Source organism: Nerophis lumbriciformis, linkage group LG24 (assembly GCF_033978685.3).
Source record: "Nerophis lumbriciformis linkage group LG24, RoL_Nlum_v2.1, whole genome shotgun sequence".
NCBI classification, from domain to species: Eukaryota; Metazoa; Chordata; class Actinopteri; order Syngnathiformes; family Syngnathidae; genus Nerophis; species Nerophis lumbriciformis.
The window spans coordinates 10,135,001-10,160,000 of NC_084571.2; the positions used below are offsets into that span (position 1 = coordinate 10,135,001).

Sequence of the window (25,000 nt, forward strand, 5' to 3'; positions counted from 1 at the left end):
CAAAGGCCAATTTGTTTCTGGCCAGAACAAATTGACAAAACTATTTTAAATAGCTGCAACATAACATACATAAGTAACAAACAGCATAATAACAGCATAGCTGTAAAGAAAGAAAGGCACACACTACATACACAAAGCCTAACCAGGCATTTTTTCCTCAAGAAATTCTGACACAAAATCATGTCTGAAGCCCAGAACACTCGACACATTTCCCCAGTTTTAGTTTAGAGATAAGGAAAGATTGGCCTGGCCCACTAGCATCCCTCTTTATGTTTGTGAACTTTATAGTCTATACATTTAGAGTGATGTGATAATCAAACACTCTAGAAGTCTAAAATGAAAGAGTATATAAGAGAATTGACAGCAACGTTCCCTCTAAGGAGCGCGCCTGTGCAATTGCGCACTGCTCAAGCGTCCTCTGCGCACGACAAATCTATGCCACGCACAAAATCAAATAAAAAAATAAGCGCATAACAATTTTCGACACGACACGGACACGACAGAGAAAAACATTTTCGTCATTATTGTTCAAATATAATAATACGTCTGTCGAGACTCTTTGAGGACATGAATTCCATCCATCACTTTACTGAGCAAAACTCTTTATTGTCGGCCATAAACACATCACTGTTATATCAGCAGCAGCCGCTCGCTCTTTCTCACTTGCGCCAACACATGCACATATGGCACTTAACCAGTGATGCGTTTACAGCCACACAAAAAGTCGGACAACTCCAACACCACACATAAAGTGTCATTCCAGGTCGTTACTCTATGATTTACCAATCAAATGTGTGCCTATTCTAGTGTCATTTATTAGGAATCTTAATTTATAAATATTAATCATTAAATGCTGTTAATATATTAAATACATACTAATAAAAATATATTTTTTACAAACAGGAAGTTGCAGGAATGTACACATGATCCCCTGCTTACATCTCATTGTGCAACATGTGAATGTTTTAATGGGAACTAAATGCAATGTCTGAAAGGGGTACAAACTATTTCCAAAGCAGGACCTCCACCCAGACAAACAATACAAGTACACAGTTCATGAAAAACAATATTTTTTGTTATTGTCATTGTAAGTGGGCCTAAACACTTATATTAGAAATGGAAATGACTGCTGTCATTTGATTATAATAATAAGAGAATGTTGTCTGTCTATCTGTGTTGGCCCTGCGATGGGTGGGGACTTGTCCAGGGTGTACCCAGCCTTCCGCCCGAATGCAGCTGAGATAGGCTCCAGCGACCCCGAAAGGGACAAGCGGTCGAAAATGGATGGATGGATGGAGATTGAACTTGTTATTTAGTCATGTTTGGGACAGGTGTGCTGCTGGTGTAGCCACAGTGTGCACGTCTGATGTTGCTCACATGGGCTCCACTCAATGCTCAGGGAGTTTTTGCGTTTGCTCACACACATGAAAAATTAGAGGGAACATTGATTGACAGAGTGTGTGTACCTTCAGCGGTGAATGAGCAGAGGCAGAGTTAATCCTGAAGTGGTGGTGGTGCAGGTAAAGTGGCATCAGAGTCTCTGTCTCTCTTTACTAGCTTCGTCGAAGCATGTTGCTATGTAGCTTGTTTCAGCAGATTTGAATTGCTGTTTTGGGCAGTAGATGGCATCTTTGATCCAAAGCACAATTTACATTTAACTAAAATGTTCTTTTCTTTGTGCTCGACAAAAGAAAAGTAGTGAAAATATCTCCATGTTAGCAAACTCGACTTCTGGCTCCGCCATGGTCAGACACGCCCCCCCTCCCCACTCTCACACACACACTCACACACAGAGCGCGTGTCTCTCTCTCTTCTCCGGCTTGTGACACAAGAAGAATCAGAACGATGACACAGCAGCCCTCCGATAAAACACACTTTATACTACATAAAAAGTAACGTAAAATAACGCAGTAACGCATCATGTAGTAACGGTAACTGAGTTACTGAATATAAAAAAATAACGCGTTAGATTACTAGTTACCGCCGAAACTAACGGCGTTACAGTAACGCGTTACTTTGTAACGCGTTAGTCCCAACACTGTATATATATATATATATACTGTATATATACACACACACACACACACACACACACACACACACACACACACACACACACACACACACACACACAATATATACACTAGGATTGTACGGTATACCGGTATTAGTATAGTACCGCAATACTAAAGAATCATATTCGGTACTATACCGCCTCTAAAAAGTACCGGGCCAATATGTTACTCCATACGTCGGGAGACTAATTACGAGTCTTTGTTTGTTTACTCACTACTAAAAGACATGTTGTCTTGTATGTTCACTATTTTATTTAAGGACAAACTTGCAATAAGAAACATATGTTTAATGTACCCTAAGATGTTTTGTTAAAATAAAGACAATAATGACATATTGTGTTGTCCCCTTTTATTTAGAAAAGTATCTAAATAATTTTGGCACCGGTACCAAAATATTGGTATAGGGACAACACTAATATACACATTGAAAGCAGTGTTTAAAAAAAATCAGTAAAGATGAAAGTTATGAACACTGCTCAAGCGCCAGCCCTTTTGCCTTGCATGAGAAAAGTTCCCTTTTGTTTCACTGCAGCGCTCACGCGTCCCCCTTCCATCCTTTCTCTTCCTCGTGCAGTGTTGGACGCTTGTAAACAGTACATCTCTTCTGCTTGGCTTTCAAAACGACCATTTTTTGACGTGAAATCCAGTTTTTGTCCTTTTTTCCCGGCATCTTACCGGCTATATTTTGTTTGTTTTGGCTACTGCAACGAACAAGGCTGTGTCCATAAAACACTGAGGGTGGGCTCATTAAAGTAACGCGCCGAGTTTCATGTTCCGCGATTCAATCACATAACACACGCGACATTGATGGATGGACATGTACATGACAGAAAAGATATCTCTGGCAAAAATCCAAACTTTGTGTAAATATCTTGACAAATATGAGATTATAAGTAAAGAAAAGCAGGCAGCAGCTCACTCATTCTCATACTTTCTATAACCACCAGGAAGAAATTATGTCATCCATCTTGAAAAATGCACAGTATTTCAGGGTTCCTCACAAGGACACCTTACAATGTATTCAATTCATTAACTGTTATAAAATTGAGTAGATGGTGAGTTATTGTGATGTAGAAACATGCCCTATTTTTCACCAACTTTCCCAGGAGATTTGCCATATTTTAAAATGCAAATGTTGATGCTCCTCTTTAGACACACGTAAGAAAGGTGTTTGTGGAAACCCCTGATGTTTTTTGCTGCTAAATTAACCACATTAGCAGCGCAAAAAACATTATTTTGCTACTGGTCCTACGATTCCTAAAAACTGTAAACAAAAACAACTAAAAGTCTTGTCTAGCTGTTTACTGACATATACTATTCATGTTTAAATAACTTTTAGTGCAAAATTAATATTTGCCACAAATATCAAGTATTGTCCTCCTTGGCTACTAATAATCAATATCAGCCCTAAAAAAGCCATATCGGTCGATCTCTAATCACCATCACTATCACCATCACTATCACCATCACCATCATCACTATCACCATTACCATCATCATCATCATTATCACCATTACCATCATCACCACCATTACCATCATCATCATCACCATCATCACCACCGTTACCATCATCATCATGATAATCTTTATTATCATCACTATTATCACCACCATCACAAGTCACATGAGGAGCTTTTAACCAATCAGAGAGCGTATAGCCAGAGGATCTCCAAAATGATTAGTCAAAAAACCCTCACGTGACTACAGGGCGCCATGTTTGCTACCAACTTTGAAACCGAGTTGGCCATAGTCTCTCTAAACACGGCTTTGACTATCATCATCACCATCACTATCAACCTCACCACCATCAGTATCACTATCACCATCATCATTACCATCAATATCACCCTCGCCACCATCACTATCACCCTGACCCTCACCACCATCATCATCACCATCATTATCACCACCATCATTACCACCATCATCACTATCATTTTAATCACCACTATCATCATCATCACATCACCATCACTATCACCCTTACCACCATCATCACTATCACCATCATTACCATCATTTTCATCACCACCACTATCACCACCATCACCATCACTATCACCCTTACCACTATCATTATCACTATCACCATCATTATCATCATCATCATCACCATCACCGTCACTATCACCCTTATCACCATCATCACTATCACGATCATCACCATCATTTTCATCACCACCATCATCATCATCATCATCACTATTATCACCACCGTCACTAGTCATGTGAGGAGCTTTTGACCAATCAGAGAGCGTATGGCCAGAGGATCTCCAAAATGATTAGTCAAAAGCCCCTCATGTGACTGCAGGGCGCCATGTTTGCTACCAACTTTGAAACCGGGTTGGCCATAATTCTCTCTAAACACGGCTCTGACTATCACCATCATCATCATCATCATTATCACCATCACCATCATTACGATCGTCACCATCATCACCACCATCATTATCACTATCACCATCACCATTACCATCGTCATCATCACCACCATCACTAACACTATCACATCACCATTACCATCACTATCACCATCATCACCACTACCATCACTATCACCACCTGTGACGATCTGTCACTTCCTGTTTTGGTGTTTATTTCCTGTCAGCGCTCTTATTTTTGTTGCATTTCCTGCATGTCTCCCTGAGCACTCGTTCCCCTCACCTGTCCCTGATTGGCACACCTAGTTGCAGTTGCCAATCAGGCGGCTATTTATGCCTGCCTTGCCTGTTCCTCAGGGCTCGAGTATTGATTATGTTGAGAACCGTTACAAACACGACTGCTTCCTCATTGTTTAAGTATAACAAAGACTCTTACCTGCTCGTCAACCTCCTGTTCCCTGCATCTTGGGTTCACAACCGCCGGGTTGTTGTCGGGTTCCCGACAAAATCCTCGAGCCCTGAGAAACAGGCGAGGCAGGCATGAATAGCCGCCTGATTGGCAACTGCAACCAGGTGTGCCCAACTGCCAAACAGGGACAGGTGAGGGGAACGAGCGCTCAGGGAGACATGCAGGAAATGCAACAAAAATAAGAGCGCTGACAGGAAATAAACACCAAACAAGGAAACAAACTGAAGTGAAGTGACAGATCGTCACACCACCATTACCATCATCATCATCACTATTACCCTCACCACCATCATTAGCACCATCACTATCACCTTCACCACCATCATTATCACTATCACTATCATTATCATCACTATCACCCTCACCACCATCATTATCACTATCACCATCATTATCATCACTATCACCCTCACCACCATCTTAATCACTATCACCCTCACCACCATCGTTATCACTATCACCATCATTATCATCACTATCACCCTCACCACCATCATTATCACTATAACATCATTATCATCACCATGACCCTCACCACCATCATAATCACAATCACCCTCACCACCATCATTATCACTATCATCACTATCACCCTCACCACCATCATTATCACTATCTTCATCATTATCATCACTATCACCCTCACCACTATCATTATCACTATCACCATCCCCATCATCACCATCATTATCATCATCATTACCATCACCACCATCTTCACTATCGCCATTCACCATAACCATCATCACCATCACTATCATCATCATCATCATTATCATCATCACTATTACCACCAGTATCACGAGTCACGTTAGGCGCTTTTAACCAATCAGAGAGCGTATGGCCAGAGGATCTCCTAAATGATTGGTAAAAAGCCCCTCACGTGACTACAGGGCGCCATGTTTGCTACCAACATACTCTCTCTAAACACGGCTCCATCCCCATCATCATTATCACCTTCACCATCATCATGACTATCATCACAATCACCATTACCATCACTATCATTCTGGTGTGTGCAGGAATGCGTCCTCTCCATTACGCAGCATGGCAGGGCAAATCTGAGTCGGTCCTGATGCTGCTGCGTTCAGGGGCGTCCGTCAACGGAGTCTCGCTAGACGGACACATCCCCCTGCACCTGGCCGCCCAATACGGACATTACCAAGTGGTGAGCTCTTCATCTTCATCACCTCATCCTCCTGGCTTGTGTGTGTTTTTCTTTTTAACAACACTTGCCTTCAAAATAAAACCCTGCGTCTTTCAGTCGGAGATGCTCCTGCAACACCAGTCCAACCCGTGTCTGGTCAACAAGGCCAAGAAGACCCCTTTGGACCTCGCCTGTGAGTTTGGAAGAGTCAAGGTGAGCGTGTGTGTGTGTGTGTGTGTGTGTGTGTGCATTCTCACCAAGCTGTCGGTCCCCAGGTGGCCCAGCTGCTGCTGAGCAGCAACATGGTGGTGGCACTGTTGGAAGGCGAGAGGAAGGAACCCACCGACTCGGCCTTTACCACGCCGCTGCACCTTGCCGCTCGCAATGGACACAAAGACATAATTGTGTAAGCAGATCACATTTCTCTGATTGGATGACGCTGGCTGCTGACAGGAACAGGAAATTATACAATTTTATGTCTACCTGTGAATTTAACAATGGAATCATAAAGTATAAATAAAGATGAAGGAATGTCACTGATGTTCCAGGCTCCTGCTGAAGGCGGGCATCGATATCAACACCACCACTAAGTCTGGCACCGCTCTGCACGAAGCTTCGCTGTACGGGAAGACCGAAGTGGTGCGGCTGCTCCTGGACGTGAGTCTTCGCTATCAGCGAGCAACTAGCACGGATAGGGACAGGAATTGTTAAGATTTTTCGATTTCACTTTGATTCTGCTTAACGACTCGGTTCCTTAACGGTTCTCTTATCAATTCTTATTTGGGAAATAAAGAGAAAAAAAAGGTGGATTAGCATCAATTTTGTTTAGTTTGGAGCCTACAGTGAGGTCCCAAATTAATATTCTTGTGTAGACGTTAACACAATAAAACATGTGCAAATTACACAAGAATGTAACATTTAGTAACATGTGATGTCAACTTAATACATGCAAAGTGAGATATGTCAAGCCCTTATTTTTTTATAATTTTGATGATTATGGCTTACAGTTTATGAAAATCTCAGAAAATGTTACGTTTTAAAAACTGTATGCAGATATCATCAAAATTATAACAAATAACCCAGCAGGCACAAGACATTGAAAGAACGTTTAGAACTTGTTGAAATAGGTCCTGACATTCAACAACTCAAACCTAAGATTGAAACAACATGCTTTTTGACGACGTTTAATCAATGACGGGTTCTGACGTTGATTTGGTCATTGAAATTTGGTCATTTTCCAACCAATATTCTACAACACAAATACAACGTTGAAACAACATACTTTTTGAAAATGTTTAATCAATGTTGGGTTTTGACATTGATTTGACCATTGAATTGTGGTCATTTCCCAACCAATATTGTACAACACAAATACAACGTTGAAACAACATGCTTTTTGAAAATGTTTAATCAATGTTGGGTTTTGACGTTGATTTGACCATTGAATTGTGGTCATTTCCCAACCAATATTGTAAAACACAAATACAATGTTGAAACAACATGCTTTTTGACGACATTTAATCAATGTTGGGTTGTGACGTTGTTTTGACCTTTGAAATTTGGTCATTTCCCAACCAACAATGTGGATCCAACATTAACGTTGTCTCAAAATACAAATACAAATATTTTGCAACATTGTTTAGAAGTCAGTTTTAAAGGACATGTATGTAAAATCAATGTTGTTTCAATGTCTTGTGCCTGCTGGGAAAGGCTTGACATATCTCACTTTGCATGTAATGAGTTAATATCACAAATTCATTTTGCATTTAAAGTTAATTGCTGACATGAATGGACTAATTTTTTTGAGTTTCACCCGTATAATATAATGACTGAGAGACAATCTGGTTGTGGGAAAACATGCAACTTTTCTCTGACTACAATTGAACATTCACCTACCGAAAATGCAAACTTTTGACCACAAACTTAGTCGCTGCTCAGTGAAATTCGTCTAGTGGCAGACGTGAATCGGGGCGAGTACTGCCCGCCTTGGAGCCCGTCAGAATCTGTCTCTCGTCATGCTCATCTAAATGAGAAGGCATTTGTTTCAATTGAACAAATAATAGTGCTAACATGATAGCCGTTAGTCAGTACCTGTTGTATTCAGATGACGTGCTTGCGTTACTGCTGCTGGGACGACAAAGGAGCGGTTCAAAAATGCAACTTTCATTTATAATTATTGCATCCTGTGTGTTCAAATGTTTCCGCATATTATAATTATTACAAGTAGTGCTTTTCTTGTAAAATGTTAGTGTTTTTTCCGCCCGGACACCGCCATTTTGCCAAATGACGTCACTATGCATGTTGCATGATGACGCCATTCCCACCCGGAAGATTTGTTTGGCAAGCGATTCCAAGGAATTGATGCAATGGGAACCAGTTCTGAGCAAGAACCGGTTTTCGATTCCCATCCCTCAGCATGGTTGTGCGAATGTGGCTAACTACTAGCTATGTCAAATGCTCAGAACCGGTTCCCACTCTATCAATTCCTCGGAATCGCTTGTCAATTTTTCAACCGGTTCCCTTATCGATGCCAGTGGTTGGGAATGACGTCATTACGCAACGTGCGTAGTGAGGTCAGAAAAAACAAAACAAACGCTCCAGAGTTGACTACATTTTACAAGAAACGATTGCAAAACTGCTACTTCGTCAAGAGGACATACGAGCAATATGCTGAAACATTTGAACACACCGCATGCTATAATTATAAATGAAAGTCTCATTTTTTAACCACGTGGATCTCATTCTAGCAGCAGTAACGCTAGCACGTCATCTGATTGATTGATTGATTGATTGATTGAGACTTTTATTAGTAGATTGCACAGTACAGTACATATTCCGTACAATTGACCACTAAATGGTAACACCCGAATAAGTTTTTCAACATGTTTAAGTCGGGGTCCACGTTAATCAATTCATGGTATAAATATATACTATCAGCATAATACAGTCATCACACAAGTTAATCATCATCAGAGTATATACATTGAATTATTTACATTATTTACAATCCGGGGGTGGGATGTGGAGGGGGTTGGGGCGGGGGGTTAGATTTGGTTGATATCAGCGCTTCAGTCATCAACAATAATATCATCTGAGAAATGGACATTGAAACAGTGTAGGTCTGACTTGGTAGGATATGTACAGCGAGCAGTGAACATAGTGAGCTCAGAAAGCATGAGAACAAGTATCTACATTAGAAATACATTTGATTATTTACATTTGATTCATTACAATCCGGGGAGGTGGGATGTGGTGGGGGGAGGTTGTTAGTCAAGGGTTGTAGTTGCCTGGAGGTGTTCTTTTAGTGCGGTTTTGAAGGAGGGTAGAGATGCACTTTCTTTTACACCTGTTGGGAGTGCATTCCATATTGATGTGGCATAGAAGGAGAATGAGTTAAGACCTTTGTTAGATCGGAATCTGGGTTTAACGTGGTTTGTGGAGCTCCCCCTGGTGTTGTGGTTATGGCGGTCATTTACGTTATGGAAGTAGTTTGACAAGTACTTCGGTATCAGGGAGGTGTAGCGAATTTTATAGACTAGGCTCAGTGCAAGTTGTTTTACTCTGTCCTCCACCCTGAGCCAAGTGGGTAGGAGTGAGGTGTGAAATACAACTGGTACTAACTCACCGCCCATCATGTTAGTGCAATTACCCGGTAAATTGAAATGGATGCCTTTTCATTTGGATGAGCATGACATCTGCCGCTTGGCGCTATAGGATCTCCTTTCAGGTGTACAAGCAGTGGCTAAGTTTGTGGTTTAACACTTGCGCCCGTTAGCCACAGTGCTACTGATTTTCAAGAAGTGAATGTTCAATCGCAGTCAGAGAACAGTTGATTGTTTTCCTGCAACCACATTTTCAGTCAGTCGTTTCCATTATTCAGGTGAAACTCCCGAAATTAGAATATGATGTAAAAGTCCATTCATGTCAGCAGTTTTACTTAAAATGTGAAACGAATATGTGATAATACCTTTTTACATGCAAAGTGAGATATGTCAAGCTTGTGTTTATTCTCCTTTTGATGATCATGGTTTACAGTTTTTGAAGATCCTGCATTTTTTATGAGATTTTCACTTCAAGGTTTTCATAAACTGTAAGCCATCATCAACAAAATTAAATCAAAAGAAGGCTTGAAATATCAGTTTTCATCCATCCATCCATTTCTTTTTTTTATTTAGTTTTATTTTTTTTCATCCATCCATTTTCTACCGCTTGTCCCTATCAGAGTTTCAGTTTATTACGAACATGCATATGATGCAATGTAATGCATCACATATTTTCAGTTGTTTCATTACCGCACGTCTGAAAAGGAGTAGGAAGAAGCAGAGTTTATTTAATCCTACCCCTTTTCATACCATAGCAATTTTATCCCATTTCCTTGTTCTCTGTTCGTAACAGAACAGTGAATAAATAATAATATACCACAGATAAGTAAACAAATATTAAATACAAAAAATAATCATTATCTCAAAAAAAAAAGATGGTCATTATAATTGTTCTTATTTGTACTTTGTGAACACTCGTAGTTTGAACAGTCTCTTCAACTGAATCATAGTGGTGCTTTGTTTGATTTCTTTGGTTAATCCATTCCATAATTTAATATTTAACAGATGCACTAAAGGTTTTAAGTGTTGTACGTGCACACAAATGTATTAAATTAGATTTTCCTTTTGTGTTGCATGTTATGTATATGATAGTTTCATTTTCTAAATCTAAACAAATCATTTTGATATTTTGAGTGTCACCGATATATTTTCTAGGGAGATGACAAAAGATTCTTGAACGTTTTCATAATGTTAATATAGATGATACATTCTTGAATAATTTCCACATATGTTTTTATTTGGTTAAATTCTACAGAAGATTATTTCTTATATTCATTTTCAAAAGTTATTTTTTTCTATGCTATGTGCCTCTTAAAGGGGAACTGCATTTTTGGGGAATTTTGCCTGTCGTTAACAATCATTATGAAAGACAAGCATTTTTCGTGTTGTTCTGGCTATTTCCGAGTCCTAAATGGCTGTCAAAGTGTCCATACTTGTCAAACTGTATCAATCATTCAATCAATCAAAGTTTATTTATATAGCCCTAAATCACGAGAGTCTCAAGGGGCTGTGCCATCTACTTTTCAGGTGAGAGGCATGATTTATGATCTACAATAAACTTACAGGGAGCAGGGAAGCGAGGAAACAGGTTACCACGTGATCACGTCGCCGCTATAAATAGTTTGTCTGCATTAGCGTTTATAATAACAATATCACCAATACTTGGTTAATATTCAAGTCAGGAAATGTAAATGGAGTATTGTTGGCGCTTTTTGAATGGTTATTTATCAGATTTTATGGGCGGAATAATGTAGCTCCTTTTGGCTCCGCTGTAAGCTGACTTTTATTTACGTTTGTTTAATATTTAGAATGCATTATAAAAAATCCATCCGTCATCATGTCTTTCATAATGATTTTGACAAAATTCCCAAAAAAGTGCACTTCCCCTCTCACTGTTGGTTTTGTGAGGTCATGTTAGCTCTAAACTAAACACAATTTATGCTAATCTACCTTTTTGTTCTCTTTTTTACCAAATAAGAATCGATTAGAGAACCGTTAAAGAACTGAATCGTTAAGCAGAATCGGAACCGGAAAAATCTTATCAATTCCATCCCCTATCAGTGATAGTTCTTTTTGGCAGCCTGACCCACTTTACTATTCTTTGTGTGTGTGTGTGTGCACACGGTGTACAGGCTGGCGTGGATGTGAACATCAGAAACACGTACAACCAGACGGCGCTGGACATCGTCAACCAGTTCACCACGTCCCACGCCAGCAGAGAAATCAAACAGCTGCTCAGAGGTAGACCAGCCTGTCCTAACTTCTCTCTCTGTGTGTGTGTGTGTGTGTGTGTGTGTGTGTGTGTGTGTGTGTGTGAGTGTGTGTGTGTGTGTGTGTGTGTGTGTGTGTGTGTGTGTGCGTGCGTGTGTGTTGTATATGAGGGTTTACATGTCCTCCGTAATCCGGCGAGCTCGACCGTTTAAGTTCCTGTGAGACCAGCCTGACCAGGATCGGACCCCTATTGTCATCAATAGGGCTGCACTTCTAATAGCTTTTATATATCGTAATTACATTCATTCATTATAAACATATTACAAAAATGAAAATTGTTTGCTATCACATCTTCACCTCCAGGATGAAGCTAGGCCCATCCTTCCTGCAACACACACGTGCGTCAGTGTTTCCCATTTACTCATTTATTTGTGGCCACAAATAAACTCACAAATCGGGAATTAGCGCTTTGGCCCTGGTTTATAAACCAGTGGTGTCCAAACTACAACCCGCGGGCCAATTGCGGTCCCTCAGCGGTCCCTCAGCGTCTTCATTCTGGCCTGTGAGAAGTGCCAAATATAATAGGAAGTCGAGCCTGTGGCACTTTTCGAGTTTAATTTGAAGAATTTTACAGTCCATCCATCCATCCATCCATTTTCTACCGCTCAATGCTGCAAATATGCCGCCATCATGTGGATAGCATTGGTAATTTTGGTCAAAGAGAACAGCATCAATTTACAGTCTTTCACACTCTTGATACAAACAAACCATAACCAACACAGAAAGTCAACAACTGTGGCACATGCGCTCACTAATCTTTGCGAACATTATAAAACACATCCAAATGTCATACACAATTTAAAATTACACCCTTACAAAGCATGATGTATGTATATATATATATATATATATATATATATATATATATATATATATTATAATATCATATTACTACAATATATATATATATATATACACACATATATACCGCAGGTATAGGCTATATATGCGTGTATATATGTATTACTTTACATGCAGTCTGCTTTTGGCTATGGAGGTTAGTTTGTGTCTTTATTATGAAAGCTTTTTTCGACACTGAACTTATGTAACTGAATTTTTAGCAATTAAATTGTGTGAATATAATTTTTTTTACATCAAATTATGCCGACAATTTTATATATAATATATAAAAAATAATAATAATTGATTAATAATCATAATAATAAATAATCGATTGCTTCAGTCTTAATTTACAAAAAGTGTTCTCAGCATTGATTTTTTTTACACTGAATTTTAAAACAATGACATTTTAAAACCATGCATTTTGCTAACCTTTTTTTTCAATGACATTGTCAGCATAATTTAATGTAAAAAAAAATCAGTTCACAAAATTCAAACGCAAAAAATTCAGTTACATAAATTCCCTTGTCAAAAAAAGCTTTTGTAATAAAGACACAAATTAACCTCCATATTTTTAACCCAATGTGGCCTTTAAGTAATTTTTTTTAATGTAAAATAAATCACAATACAAATAAAATTGGTTATTGACAAAAAAGAGAAGACTTAAAGCGGTGCCTTGAGGAACGCCTCAGTTCTGTAAATCACATGTTTGGACCCCAGTGTTCCTTGTTTGCCAGCAAGGTTCAAATGTCAATGCCAAGATGTGCCAATGTGTTCAAAGAGGTCCAAGTTCCTCTATACAACCGTAGCACTCTAGTCATTTTTTAGGAATTTGTTGAAAAAAATAGTTTTGTCCCCCCAAGTTTTGAACTGGTCTTTCCCGTGCCGGATTTGGCTCGTGTGCTGCCAGTTGGATAGCCCTGCTCTACAAGTAGCAACACGCAGAAGCAACATAAACGTATAACTTCCATAAGTGCCAAGACACGTATTAGAGACGCTCTTTTGTCGTTGAAATATGTAAAGCAGGGATGTTCAAAGTGTGGCCCGGGGGACATTTATGAACAAATAATGATATACTTTAAAAATGTAAAAAACAGACTAAAAAGCCGTGATGTAATGAGTAAAATGTAAAACGTTGATAGAAATAATGACTAAAAACACATATGGTTTATTATTTATTATTATCTATTATTTTTTCTTCTTCTTCTTCTTCTTCTTCTTCTTCTTCTTCTTCTTCTTCTTCTTCTTCTTCTTCTTCTTCTTCTCCTCATCCTCCTCCTCGTCCTCCTCCTCCTCCTCTAGATTTACCTTCCACATTTTTCATCCGATTCAAACCGTTCCAACTTCAAACTGTTCAGCCTATTCGGGAATCGCAGGGCTTTCCCTTGACAAATTCCCAGATTTCCCAGAATTCCAGGTTTTCCGGGACATTTTTCCCATTCAAAATTAATTGGCTATTTTTCAAACGTCCACCATTTCCACATTTTTCAACCGATTTAAACCCTTTGACCTTCAATATATTCCACTCATCCTGGAAATTCAAACAATCATTTTTCCAAGGTAAAAACATTCCAGGAATTCCCAGAATTCCCTTTTTTTCAAACCCTTTTTGACCCTTTTTTCTGGCGACTACTCTTTCCACATTTTTCAACCGACTTCAACCGTTCCACCGTCTAAACATTCAAAATCAGGACAAAAAACAAATTTGTTTTTTGAACTGGAAAAATTCCAGATTTTCCCGAAATTCCTGGAATTCCTTAATACAATTTCTCAATTAAAAATGTTACTACTTCACCATTTTTCGACCGATTTGAAAAATTCCAACACCTACCATTTCAACTCATTCAGAAGATTCAACTCTTTTAACATTTTCCAGAAAATTACGGATTATCCCGAAATTCCCGAATTTCCATGAAATTCCCATTGAAATGAATGGGACATCTTTCAAAGTTCCACAATTCCTACATTTTTCATCCGATACAAACCGTTCCAACTCCAAAATATTCAGCCTGTTCAAAATTGTGTGCTCTCCTTCATCAATTAAAAAAAAATCCCAGATTCCACAATTCCCACCTTTTTCAACCTATTCAAACCATTCCAACATCAACACATTCCATTCATTCAACTAACACTTTCCCAAGTTCTAAACCAAATTCCGTTTTTCTTGGAAATTCAAACTCTTCAACGTTCAAACCATTCCAATTCTTACATTCATACTACATTCTGTCAGCATTTCAGTTCAACTTCAGCATTGGAGCATTCACACGCAATTTCTTCAGGAATTGTCTCATCTAGTTCTATCTGGTATGAATATGTGCATACAAATACAAAGATGATGCTCTGTCTCAAGGACCTGTTGTGTGACTCCACAGATGCCACAGGTGTTCTGCAGGTACGAGCTTTGAAAGACTTCTGGAACCTTCACGACCCCACCGCCCTGAACATCCGGGCCGGGGACGTGATCACGGTGGGCCGGTCCTTCCAGAACTTGACTAACTAGAAGCCGCTAGTCGGCCATAATGACACATGCTTTTTTATGCTAGTGCTAGTAACAATGCCAGCCATCAAAACACCCGCCAGACTCCGCCCCCCCTGGTAGTTTATCTTTCGGGGGGCGGCGACCGCGGTGGTTGTCATGGTAGCGTTGACAGGTGCCGTGCCTCTTGCGCAGGTGTTGGAGCAGCACGTGGACGGGCGCTGGAAAGGTCACATCCATGACAGCCAGAGGGGGACGGACCGGGTGGGCTTCTTCCCGCCCTCCATTGTGGAGGTCATCAGCCGGCGAGGCGGTGAGTTGCCTGACGAGAGCGTGGCGTTAGCCCCGCCCCCTCAACTAACCTGCATGCTTCCAGGTCATCCCATCCCCCATTGCATGCCTCCTCTCCTCATGACCTTTGACCTCAACACATTCTATCCCCCCCGGTCCCCCCGCACCTGCACGTGTCGGCCTGTAGGGAGCACCCTGTCCCGGCACGCCTCACTGCCCGCTCAGCGCCAGCAGCTGCTGTCCAGAGCCCCCCCGTCCAGCAGCTTCACGGCTGACCACTCCTACACGCTCTGCGCACCCCCCACCCACCTGGTTCCTCCTCTCAGCAACGGCTTGGCCGCAGGTACGCCTGGCCGCCGTCGCCCCACTTTTGATGACATCATCAGGCACAACTAACCGATCCAACAGCACGTTTTGTCAGGCGCACGCGTCACGTTTCCTGTGGGCGGGGCTACGTGACAATATTAGTAGCAGGTGTCGATCGTGTAACCTCATTGGCCACGCCCCCCCAACCCTCCCCCCCCGATAGAACTCAGTGCATCTTTGTGTCTGATAGGTGCGTCTCTGAGCCACCTGTCTCAAACCGGGTGTCCCTTCCAGGACATCTGGGTCCTCAGGGACACGTGTCACGGTAAGACGCAAACAACATGGCGTCCTGCTTCTAGCCCTGCATCCGCACACGCCTCACAGGGTCCACCTCCGACTTGTGTCGCTTCATGACGCCTCATGTCATTTCCTGCTGCCACTAGGGACCTGATTTACTAAAGGTTTGCGTGTACTAAAACACTTGCAAAGCTGAACGACTAAACGTGTGCAAAGTGTTAAGAAGGTGTGCAATCCATTTTGTATGTATTAATATGTAATATATCGTCTACTCAGCAATTTCCTTTTATAATTTATAGCTGCTCGAGGAATTAAGGACTTATTAATACATTCAATTTATGCCTTTTGGTGTCATTTAATATTTTTTTAATGACGTTCGATTATTTCACATAGAATATCCATCCATCCATTTTCTACCGCTTGTCCCTTTCGGGGTCGCGGGGGGTGCTGGAGCCTATCTCAGCTACATTTGGGCGGAAGACGGGGTACACCGTGGACAAGTCGCCACCTCATGAAATAGAATATATATTATTAAAATATTTCTTGTATTAAAAAAAACTTCTTAAGTATGCATTTTTTTGCGTTTTGAGCTAGGGTAAAGTCGGAGTAAAGCCTCCCTCCAATGAGCGCACCTTTGGCGGTTAAAAAAAAGAAGTGTTTTCAATGTAGATGCACTGCAGGACTGCTTCTAAAATGCCCATAAAAAGTGGGAGATGTCTCCTGCTTGTGATAACTCATGCTCATGATAACATGAATGTGCAGTAAATGAGTGTCTCCATGGTGATGCATGTAAAGTACATGCAAAATCCTCATTTAAATAAGGCAGTCTACATCACTTTACATTTGTACATGCAGTCTTAGTAAATCACACGCAACACGCCCACTAATAGTGCACACTATTTTATAGATTGCACACGCTGTTTACTGTGTGTCGTTTGGATCTTAGTAAATCAGGCCCTAAGTGTCTTCTCATGTCATTTAATGACACCTCATATAATTTCCTGCTATGCTATGTCACTAAGTGTCTTCTCATGTTACTTCATGTTGTCTCATGTAATTTCCTGCTATGTTATGCCTCTTGGTGTCGTCTCATGTCACTTCATGACACCTCATGTAATTTCCTGCAATGTTATGTCACAAAGTGTCGTCTCATGTCACTTCATGACACCTCATGACATTTCCTGCCATGTAATGTCACTGAGTGTCGTCTCATGTTACTTCATGTTGTCTCATGTAATTTCCTGCTATGTTATGCCTCTTGGTGTCGTCTCATGTCACTTCATGACACCTCATGTAATTTCCTGCAATGTTATGTCACAAAGTGTTGTCTCATGTCACTTCATGACACCTCATGACATTTCCTGCCATGTAATGTCACTAAGTGTCGTCTCATGTCACTTCATGACGCCTCATGTCATTTCCTGCCATGTTATGTCACTCTGTGTCTTCTCATGTCACTTCATGTTGTCTCATGTAATTTCCTGCTATGTTATGCCACTTGGTGTTGTCTCATGTCACTTCATGACACCTCATGTAATTTCCTGCAATTTTATGTCACAAAGTGTTGTCTCATGTCACTTCATGACACCTCATGACATTTCCTGCTACGCTATGTCACTATGTGTCTTCTCATGTTACTTCATGTTGTCTCATGTAATTTCCTGCTATGTTATGCCACTTGGTGTTGTCTCAAGTCACTTCATGACACCTCATGTAATTTCCTGCAATGTTATGTCACAAAGTGTCGTCTCATGTCACTTCATGACACCTCATGACATTTCCTGCCATGTAATGTCAATAAGTGTCGTCTCATGTCACTTCATGACGCCTCATGACATTTCCTGCCATGTTATGTCACTAGGTGTCTTCTCATGTCACTTCATGACACCTCATGTCATTTCTTGCCATGTTATACAAGTGTCGTCTCTTGTCACTTCAGGACGCCTCATGACATTTCCTGCTGTGGTATGCCACGAAGTGTCGTCTCATGTCACTTCATGACGCCTCATGTTATTTCTTGCTATGGTATGCCACTAAGTGTCGTCTCATGTCACTTCATGACACCTCATGTCATTTCCTGCCATGTTATGTCACTAGGTGTCTTCTCATGTCACTTCATGGCACCTCATGTCATTTCCTGCCATGTTATGCCACCAAGTGTCGTCTCATGTCACTTCATGACACCTCATGTCATTTCCTGCTCTATGTTACAAAGTGTTGCCTCATGTCACTTCATGACACCTCATGACATTTCCTGCCATGTAATGTCACTAAATGTCGTCTCATGTCACTTCATGACGCCTCATGTCATTTCCTGCCATGTTATGTCACTAGGTGTCTTCTCACGTCACTTCATGTTGTCTCATGTTATTTCCTGCCATGTTATGCCACTAAGTTTTGTCTCATGTCACTTCATGACACCTCATGACATTTCCTGCCATGTTATGTCACTAAGTGTCGTCTCTTGTCACTTCATGACACCTCATGTCATTTCCTGTTATGTTATGCCACTAAGTGTCGTCTCTTGTCACTTCATGACACCTCATGTCATTTCTTGCTATGATATGTTACAAAGTGTTATCTCATGTCACTTCATGACGCCTCATGGCATTTCCTGCTGTGTCACCTCATGTTGCTTCATGTAATCTCATGTCACTTTATGTCTCAGGTCACATATTACTTCATTGAACCTGATGTAACCTTCTGTTTATTCATGTCTCAAAGTCACCTCATGTCACCTCATGTCTCATGTGACCTCATCATCACAATCGGAGCAGAGCAGTTTATCGTTGTGGACTGGCCGTGTGTGTGCAGTGTAGTGGTGGTTATGACATCATCACGTAGCTCTAACACAAGGTTTTTGCGTGCTAATAATGGTTGCTGCTGCGTTGCGTTTTTTTTTTTTAGCGACAAACTTTTCCAAAATGCCACGGCCCTCCCGCCGCGCACTGAACCCTCCCACAGACTCGTTGACCCGTGCGTCTCAGATGAGCTGACGTGAACGTGACGTCCTAAACTTTACTTGGTCCCTGGTGTGTTGTGTGTGGGAGCAGCAGGAGACAGGAACAGCGTGGGAAGCACCGGGAGCGTGGGCAGCACTCGCAGCGCGGGAAGCGGGCAGAGCACGGGCAGTAACAACGCTCCCAACGGCGTCCAGCACTCTGCTGGTCACCATGACAACAGCAACAAGGTAGACGAACACGCTGGTGTCCTGCACCACATGATGTCTCTTCAGCTTTGTGCTGGTTGTCTCTGCAGACAGCGCCATCTGCTGGCTCAGACAAGAGGCACCTTCATTCTGCAGGTGCTATTTCTCTCACACACACTCACACACACACACATTCTTGTATTTGTTACTTTCTCGAGACACCAGAATAACGCCTACCTCTTTAGGACCACCCTTTCTAGATATATAAAGATTTCTATTTACAACACTAATAATATATACAAACTATGTAAATATAAAAAAAGCTTGTTGTGAAAAATTAGTTGAAATTTCACAAGAACAATGTCACAATTTCACAAGAAAAACTTGGAATTTTTGCAGTATTATAATAAAAGTCGTAATTTAACTCAACGCAAGTCAAAATGTTACAAGAAAAACTGAACATTTGTGCAATATTATGATAAAAGTTCGAATTTTATTTACTGGTAATAACAGTCACAATTTTACGAGAAAAACTTAAAATTTTGGCTATTTTATGAAAAGAGTCGTAATTTTACTCGACAAAAGTCACAATTTTATAAGAAAACTTTAAAATTTGGGCAATATTGTAATAATAATCGGAATTTCACTTGGCAAATCTATGACAAAAGTCATCATTTTACTCAAAATGTTTTCCCTATTTTACAAGAACAACAAAAAAATGTACAATATTGTGATAAATGTCAGAATTTTATATGACAAATGTCAGCGTTTTGCATTAAAAGGTAATACTTTTACAAGAAAAAGTAATACTTTTACAAGAAAAAGTAATACTTTTACAAGAAAAAGTAATACTTTTACGAGAAAATATTGCAATATTACAGAAACAGAAAGAATATGAGAAATTGTTCCCAATTTTATAAGAAAAAAGTTGAGACATTGAGAGAAAAAGACTGCTTTTAGTTCATTTATTTGTTCGAATTTTTTGTTTGTAATTGGTTTTTAATCTTTATTATTAACTTCAAGTTATTACAGTATGTCTCTATATACCTGTTTATTTTATTTGTTTTATTAATTTTGGCCAAATGGGGCACATTTCAATTTCTTACACACACTTCTTATTACATATGTTGGCCAGAGGGGGAGCACTTCAAATTTTTACACACAGTTATTTCATATGTTGACCAGAGGGGGAGCACTTTTAAAAGCGACACAGTCAATTTGAAAAATCCCTCCTTTTTGGGACCGCCCTCATTTTGATAGATTTCACCACCAGGGGTGCAAATGACACATTTTCTATTAGATGCAATGGTTTTCTGTATTGGGACCATGATTTATGTCCTAACTTGTTCACACCTCCTCTCATGGAAGGTGCTTTTCCATGTTGATGTCTCAAGAAGGGTAGAAATACAAGGACACACACACACACCGCCTGTGTGTAGAAACAACCTCATGGTGTCTTGGGACTGTCCAGATGCTGCTCAGGTGTGTGACCCATCTGCAGGTGGCACCCCCTGCAGGGCCACAGTGGCGGTGCAACAACCTGCTGAGCAGACCTTCACCCAGCAGTTTGTTCGCCCTCAGCAGCTGCTGGATGGAAAGGTGCGTCCACACCTCCACACCTGCTCTTAATAGCCATGGTGACACTTCATGAACATCTCTCAGGATGCCGAGGCCATCTTGGAGTGGCTCAGGGAGTTCCAGTTGGAGCAGTACACGGGGAACTTCATCAGTGCCGGCTACGACGTGCCCACCATCAGCAGGATGACGCCCGAGGTGAAGCATGTTTGATGTTGGCACACACAATAGCAGCTCCTCGTGTCGCCTCACTTGCATAGTCATCGTGCAACCTCACCTTCTTGTGTCAGGACCTGACCGCCATTGGTGTCACCAAACCTGGACATCGCAAGAAGATCTCCATGGAGATCAACAAGCTCAACATTCCAGACTGGCTGCCAGAGTTTGTGCCAGTAAGACTCAAGTCTCACACTCAACTGCTTCTTGTCTCACCGCACCCCATGTCACCTCATGCTTCTCATTGCTCTCATGGTACTACTGCATGGCATCTCATATCTCGTGTCACCTGTTGTTAACTTCTCATGTTGCTGCATGTCATTTCATCTCATGTCACCTTTTGTCACCTCATGCGTCTCATTGCTCTCATGTTACTACCGCATGGCATCTCATCTCATGTCACATTTTGTTACATTCTCATGTTACTGTATGTCATTTCATCTCATGTCACCTTTTGTCACCTCATGCTTTTCATTGCTTTCATGGTCTACTGCATGGCATCTCATCTCATGCCACCTTTTGTCACCTTTTACTTCTCATTTCTCTAATGTTACCACTGCATCTCATCTCATGTCACCTTTTGTCACCTCATGTTACTGCATGGCATCTCATATCTCATGTCACCTTTTGTTACCTTCTCATGTTACTGTATGTCATCTCATGCTTCTCTTTGCTCTCGTGGTACTACTGCGTAGCATCTAATCTCATGCCATCTTTTGTCACCTCATGCTTCTCATTTATTTCATGTTACTACTGCATGTCATCTCTTGTCACCTTTTGTCACCTAATGCTTCTCATTTCTCTCATGTTACTTTGTCATCTCATGTCATCTCATGCGTCTCGTTTCTCTCATGTTACTGCATCTCATCTCATGTCACCTCATAGTTCTCATTGCTCTCATGTTCCTACTGCATGTCATACCATGTCACCTCATGCTTGTTATTTCTCTCGTTACTGCATGTCATCTCATCTCATCTGTTGTCACTTTCCCATGCATCTCATGTTATAACTGTATGTCATCTCATCTCATGTCACCTTTTCCACCTTCTCATTTCTCTCATGTTACTACTGCATCTCATCTCATTCCATGCCACCTTTTATCACCTTCTAATTTTTCACATTTTGCTTCATCTCATTTCATCTCTTGTCACCTTTTGGCACCTCATGCATCTCATGTTACTGCATCTCATCTCATGTTAACCTCTTTTTGTCAGACCATGGTTCTTCTTCTTCGTTTGGATAAAGATGTTGATTAGAGGTGCAGTAACATGTTACTGCATGTCATTTCATGTTACCTCATGTATCTCATTTCGCTCACATTATTGTATCATGTCACCTTCTCATTTCTCTAGTGTTACTGCATGTCATCCAATGTCGTCTTTTGTCACCTCACATATCTCATTTCTCTCATGTTACTTCATGTCATCTCATGTTATGTCACCTCATGTATGTAATATCTCTCATGTAATTTCATGTTATGTCACCTCATGTATCTAATATCTCTCATGTTACACGACGTCGTCTCATGTCACCTTATGCTTTTCATTCCTCTCATGGTACTTCATGTAATCTCTTATGTCACCTTTTGTCAGACCAATGCTCTCATTTCTCTCATGTTACCTCATGTCATCTCAAGTTAACTTTTGTCACCTCATGCTTCTCATTTTTCTCATTTTACTGCATGTCTTATCATGTCACCTGACAATTCTCATTTCTCTCATGTTACTTTGTCATCTCCTGTCATCTATTGTCGCCTCATGCTTCTCATTTCTCTCATGTTTTTGCATTTCATCCCATGTAATCCACATTCACCTCACGTCTCATCTCACCTCTTAACCTTATGTCATCTCATGTTCATGTCACCTCATGTTACTGTAATCTCATGTCACCTCATGGAGTCTGATGTACCTCATGTTCATGTAATTCCACGTTCACCTCAAGTTTTATGTCACTTGTTACAGTGTTTCAAGTCACCTCATGTTCATGTCACATCATGTTCATGTTACCTCATGTCACCTCATGTTCATGTTACCTCATGTCACCTCATGTTCATGTTACCTCATGTCACCTTCTGTTCATGTCACATCATGTTCATGTTATCTCATGTTCACATCATGTTCATGTTATCTCATGTCACTTCATGTTCATGTTACCTCATGTCACATCATGTTCATGTTATCTCATGTCACCTCCTGTCACTTCATGTTCATGTCACCTCATGTTCATGTTACCTAATGTCACGTCATGTTCATGCCACCTCATGTCACCTCATGTTCATGTTACCTCATGTCACCTTCTGTTCATGTCACATCATGTCACATCATGTTCATGTTATCTCATGTTCACATCATGTTCATGTTATCTCGTGTCACTTCATGTTCATGTTACCTCATGTCACATCATGTTCATGTTATCTCATGTCACCTCAAGTCACTTCATGTTCATGTCACCTCATGTTCATGTTACCTAATGTCACCTCATTTTCATGCCACCTCATGTTCATGTTACCTAATGTCACCTCATGTTCATGTCACCTCATGTTCATGTTACCTCATGTCACCTCATGTTCATGTCACCTCATTTTCATGTTACCTCATGTCACCTTCTATTCATGTCACCTCATGTTCATGTCACTTCATGTCACCTCATGTTCATGTTACCTCATGTTCATGTTACCTTATGTCACCTCCTGTTCATGTTACCTCATGTCACCCCATGTTCATGTTACCTCATGTCACCTCCTGTTCATGTCACCTCATGTTCATGTTACCTCATGTCACCTCCTGTTCTTGTCACCTCATGTTCATGTTACCTCATGTCACCTCCTGTTCTTGTCACCTCATGTTCATGTTACCTCATGTCACCTCATGTCACCTCATGTTCATGTTACCTCATGTTCATGTTACCTCATGTTACCTCATGTTCATGTTACCTCATGTCACCTCCTGTTCTTGTCACCTCATGTTCATGTTACCTCATGTCACCTCATGTTCATGTTACCTCATGTTCATGTTACCTCATGTCACCTCCTGTTCATGTTACCTCATGTCACCTCATGTTCATGTTACCTCATGTCACCTCCTGTTCATGTCACCTCATGTTCATGTTACCTCATGTCACCTCCTGTTCTTGTCACCTCATGTTTATGTTACCTCATGTCACCTCATGTTCGTGTTACCTCATGTCACCTCCTGTTCATGTCACCTCATGTTCATGTTACCTCATGTCACCTCCTGTTCTTGTCACCTCATGTTCATGTTACCTCACGTCACCTCCTGTTCACGTCACCTCCTGTTCACGTCACCTCCTGTTCATGTCACCTTATGTTCATGTCACCTCCTGTTCATGTCACCTCATGTTCATGTTACCTCATGTCACCTCCTGTTCATGTCACCTCCTGTTCATGTTACCTCATGTCACCTCATGTTCACGTCACCTCCTGTTCATGTCACCTTATGTTCATGTCACCTCCTGTTCATGTCACCTCCTGTTCATGTTACCTCATGTCACCTCATGTCCATGTAATCCCACGTTCACTTTATGTCTCATGTCACCTCCTGTTAGGTGACATGAGACATGAGATTGTGCTAACAGGGCGTGTTGTTGTGTTGCAGTCAGACCTTGGCGAGTGGCTGAGTGCCATCGGCCTCCCTCAGTACCTGAAAAGACTTTGCGAAAACGGCTACGACAGCATCAGCATCGTCAAAGACCTGACGTGGGAAGACCTACAGGAGATCGGCATCACCAAGCTGGGTGAGGACTCGTCCCTCTCAGTGTGTCTCCTGGCTGTCCCAGCTCTGATTGTGTCCGTTGTCCGGCAGGTCACCAGAAGAAGCTGATGCTGGCGGTGAAGAAGTTGTGTGACATCCACAGGGCAGCCGCCCAAGGCACGTTGCGACGTAA

The 25,000-nt window shown here is 41.0% G+C and overlaps 1 protein-coding gene across 5 annotated transcripts in view; it reads left to right on the forward strand.

The window, feature by feature from the left end:
• The window catches only part of LOC133620241 (caskin-2-like), a 50,129-nt gene that overhangs the window by 22,153 nt on the left and 2,976 nt on the right, over positions 1-25,000 (forward strand). Inside the window, exons 5-19 of one of the 5 annotated variants that reach the window (XM_061981555.2) lie at positions 5,951-6,096; positions 6,193-6,288; positions 6,351-6,481; positions 6,624-6,732; positions 11,810-11,918; positions 15,161-15,255; positions 15,460-15,577; positions 15,641-15,898; positions 19,212-19,348; positions 19,417-19,462; positions 20,778-20,905; positions 20,969-21,079; positions 21,172-21,273; positions 24,712-24,850; positions 24,919-25,000. The exon at positions 24,919-25,000 is cut by the window's right edge and continues 1,508 nt beyond it. In XM_061981555.2, the coding sequence (XP_061837539.2) occupies positions 5,951-6,096; positions 6,193-6,288; positions 6,351-6,481; positions 6,624-6,732; positions 11,810-11,918; positions 15,161-15,255; positions 15,460-15,577; positions 15,641-15,898; positions 19,212-19,348; positions 19,417-19,462; positions 20,778-20,905; positions 20,969-21,079; positions 21,172-21,273; positions 24,712-24,850; positions 24,919-25,000 (1,807 nt within the window). Of the gene's footprint in view, positions 1-5,950; positions 6,097-6,192; positions 6,289-6,350; positions 6,482-6,623; positions 6,733-11,809; positions 11,919-15,160; positions 15,256-15,459; positions 15,578-15,640; positions 15,899-16,111; positions 16,187-19,211; positions 19,349-19,416; positions 19,463-20,777; positions 20,906-20,968; positions 21,080-21,171; positions 21,274-24,711; positions 24,851-24,918 lie in introns of all 5 variants that reach the window. The other 4 variants (XM_061981556.2, XM_061981557.2, XM_061981558.2 and 1 more) reach the window with 4 other exon arrangements.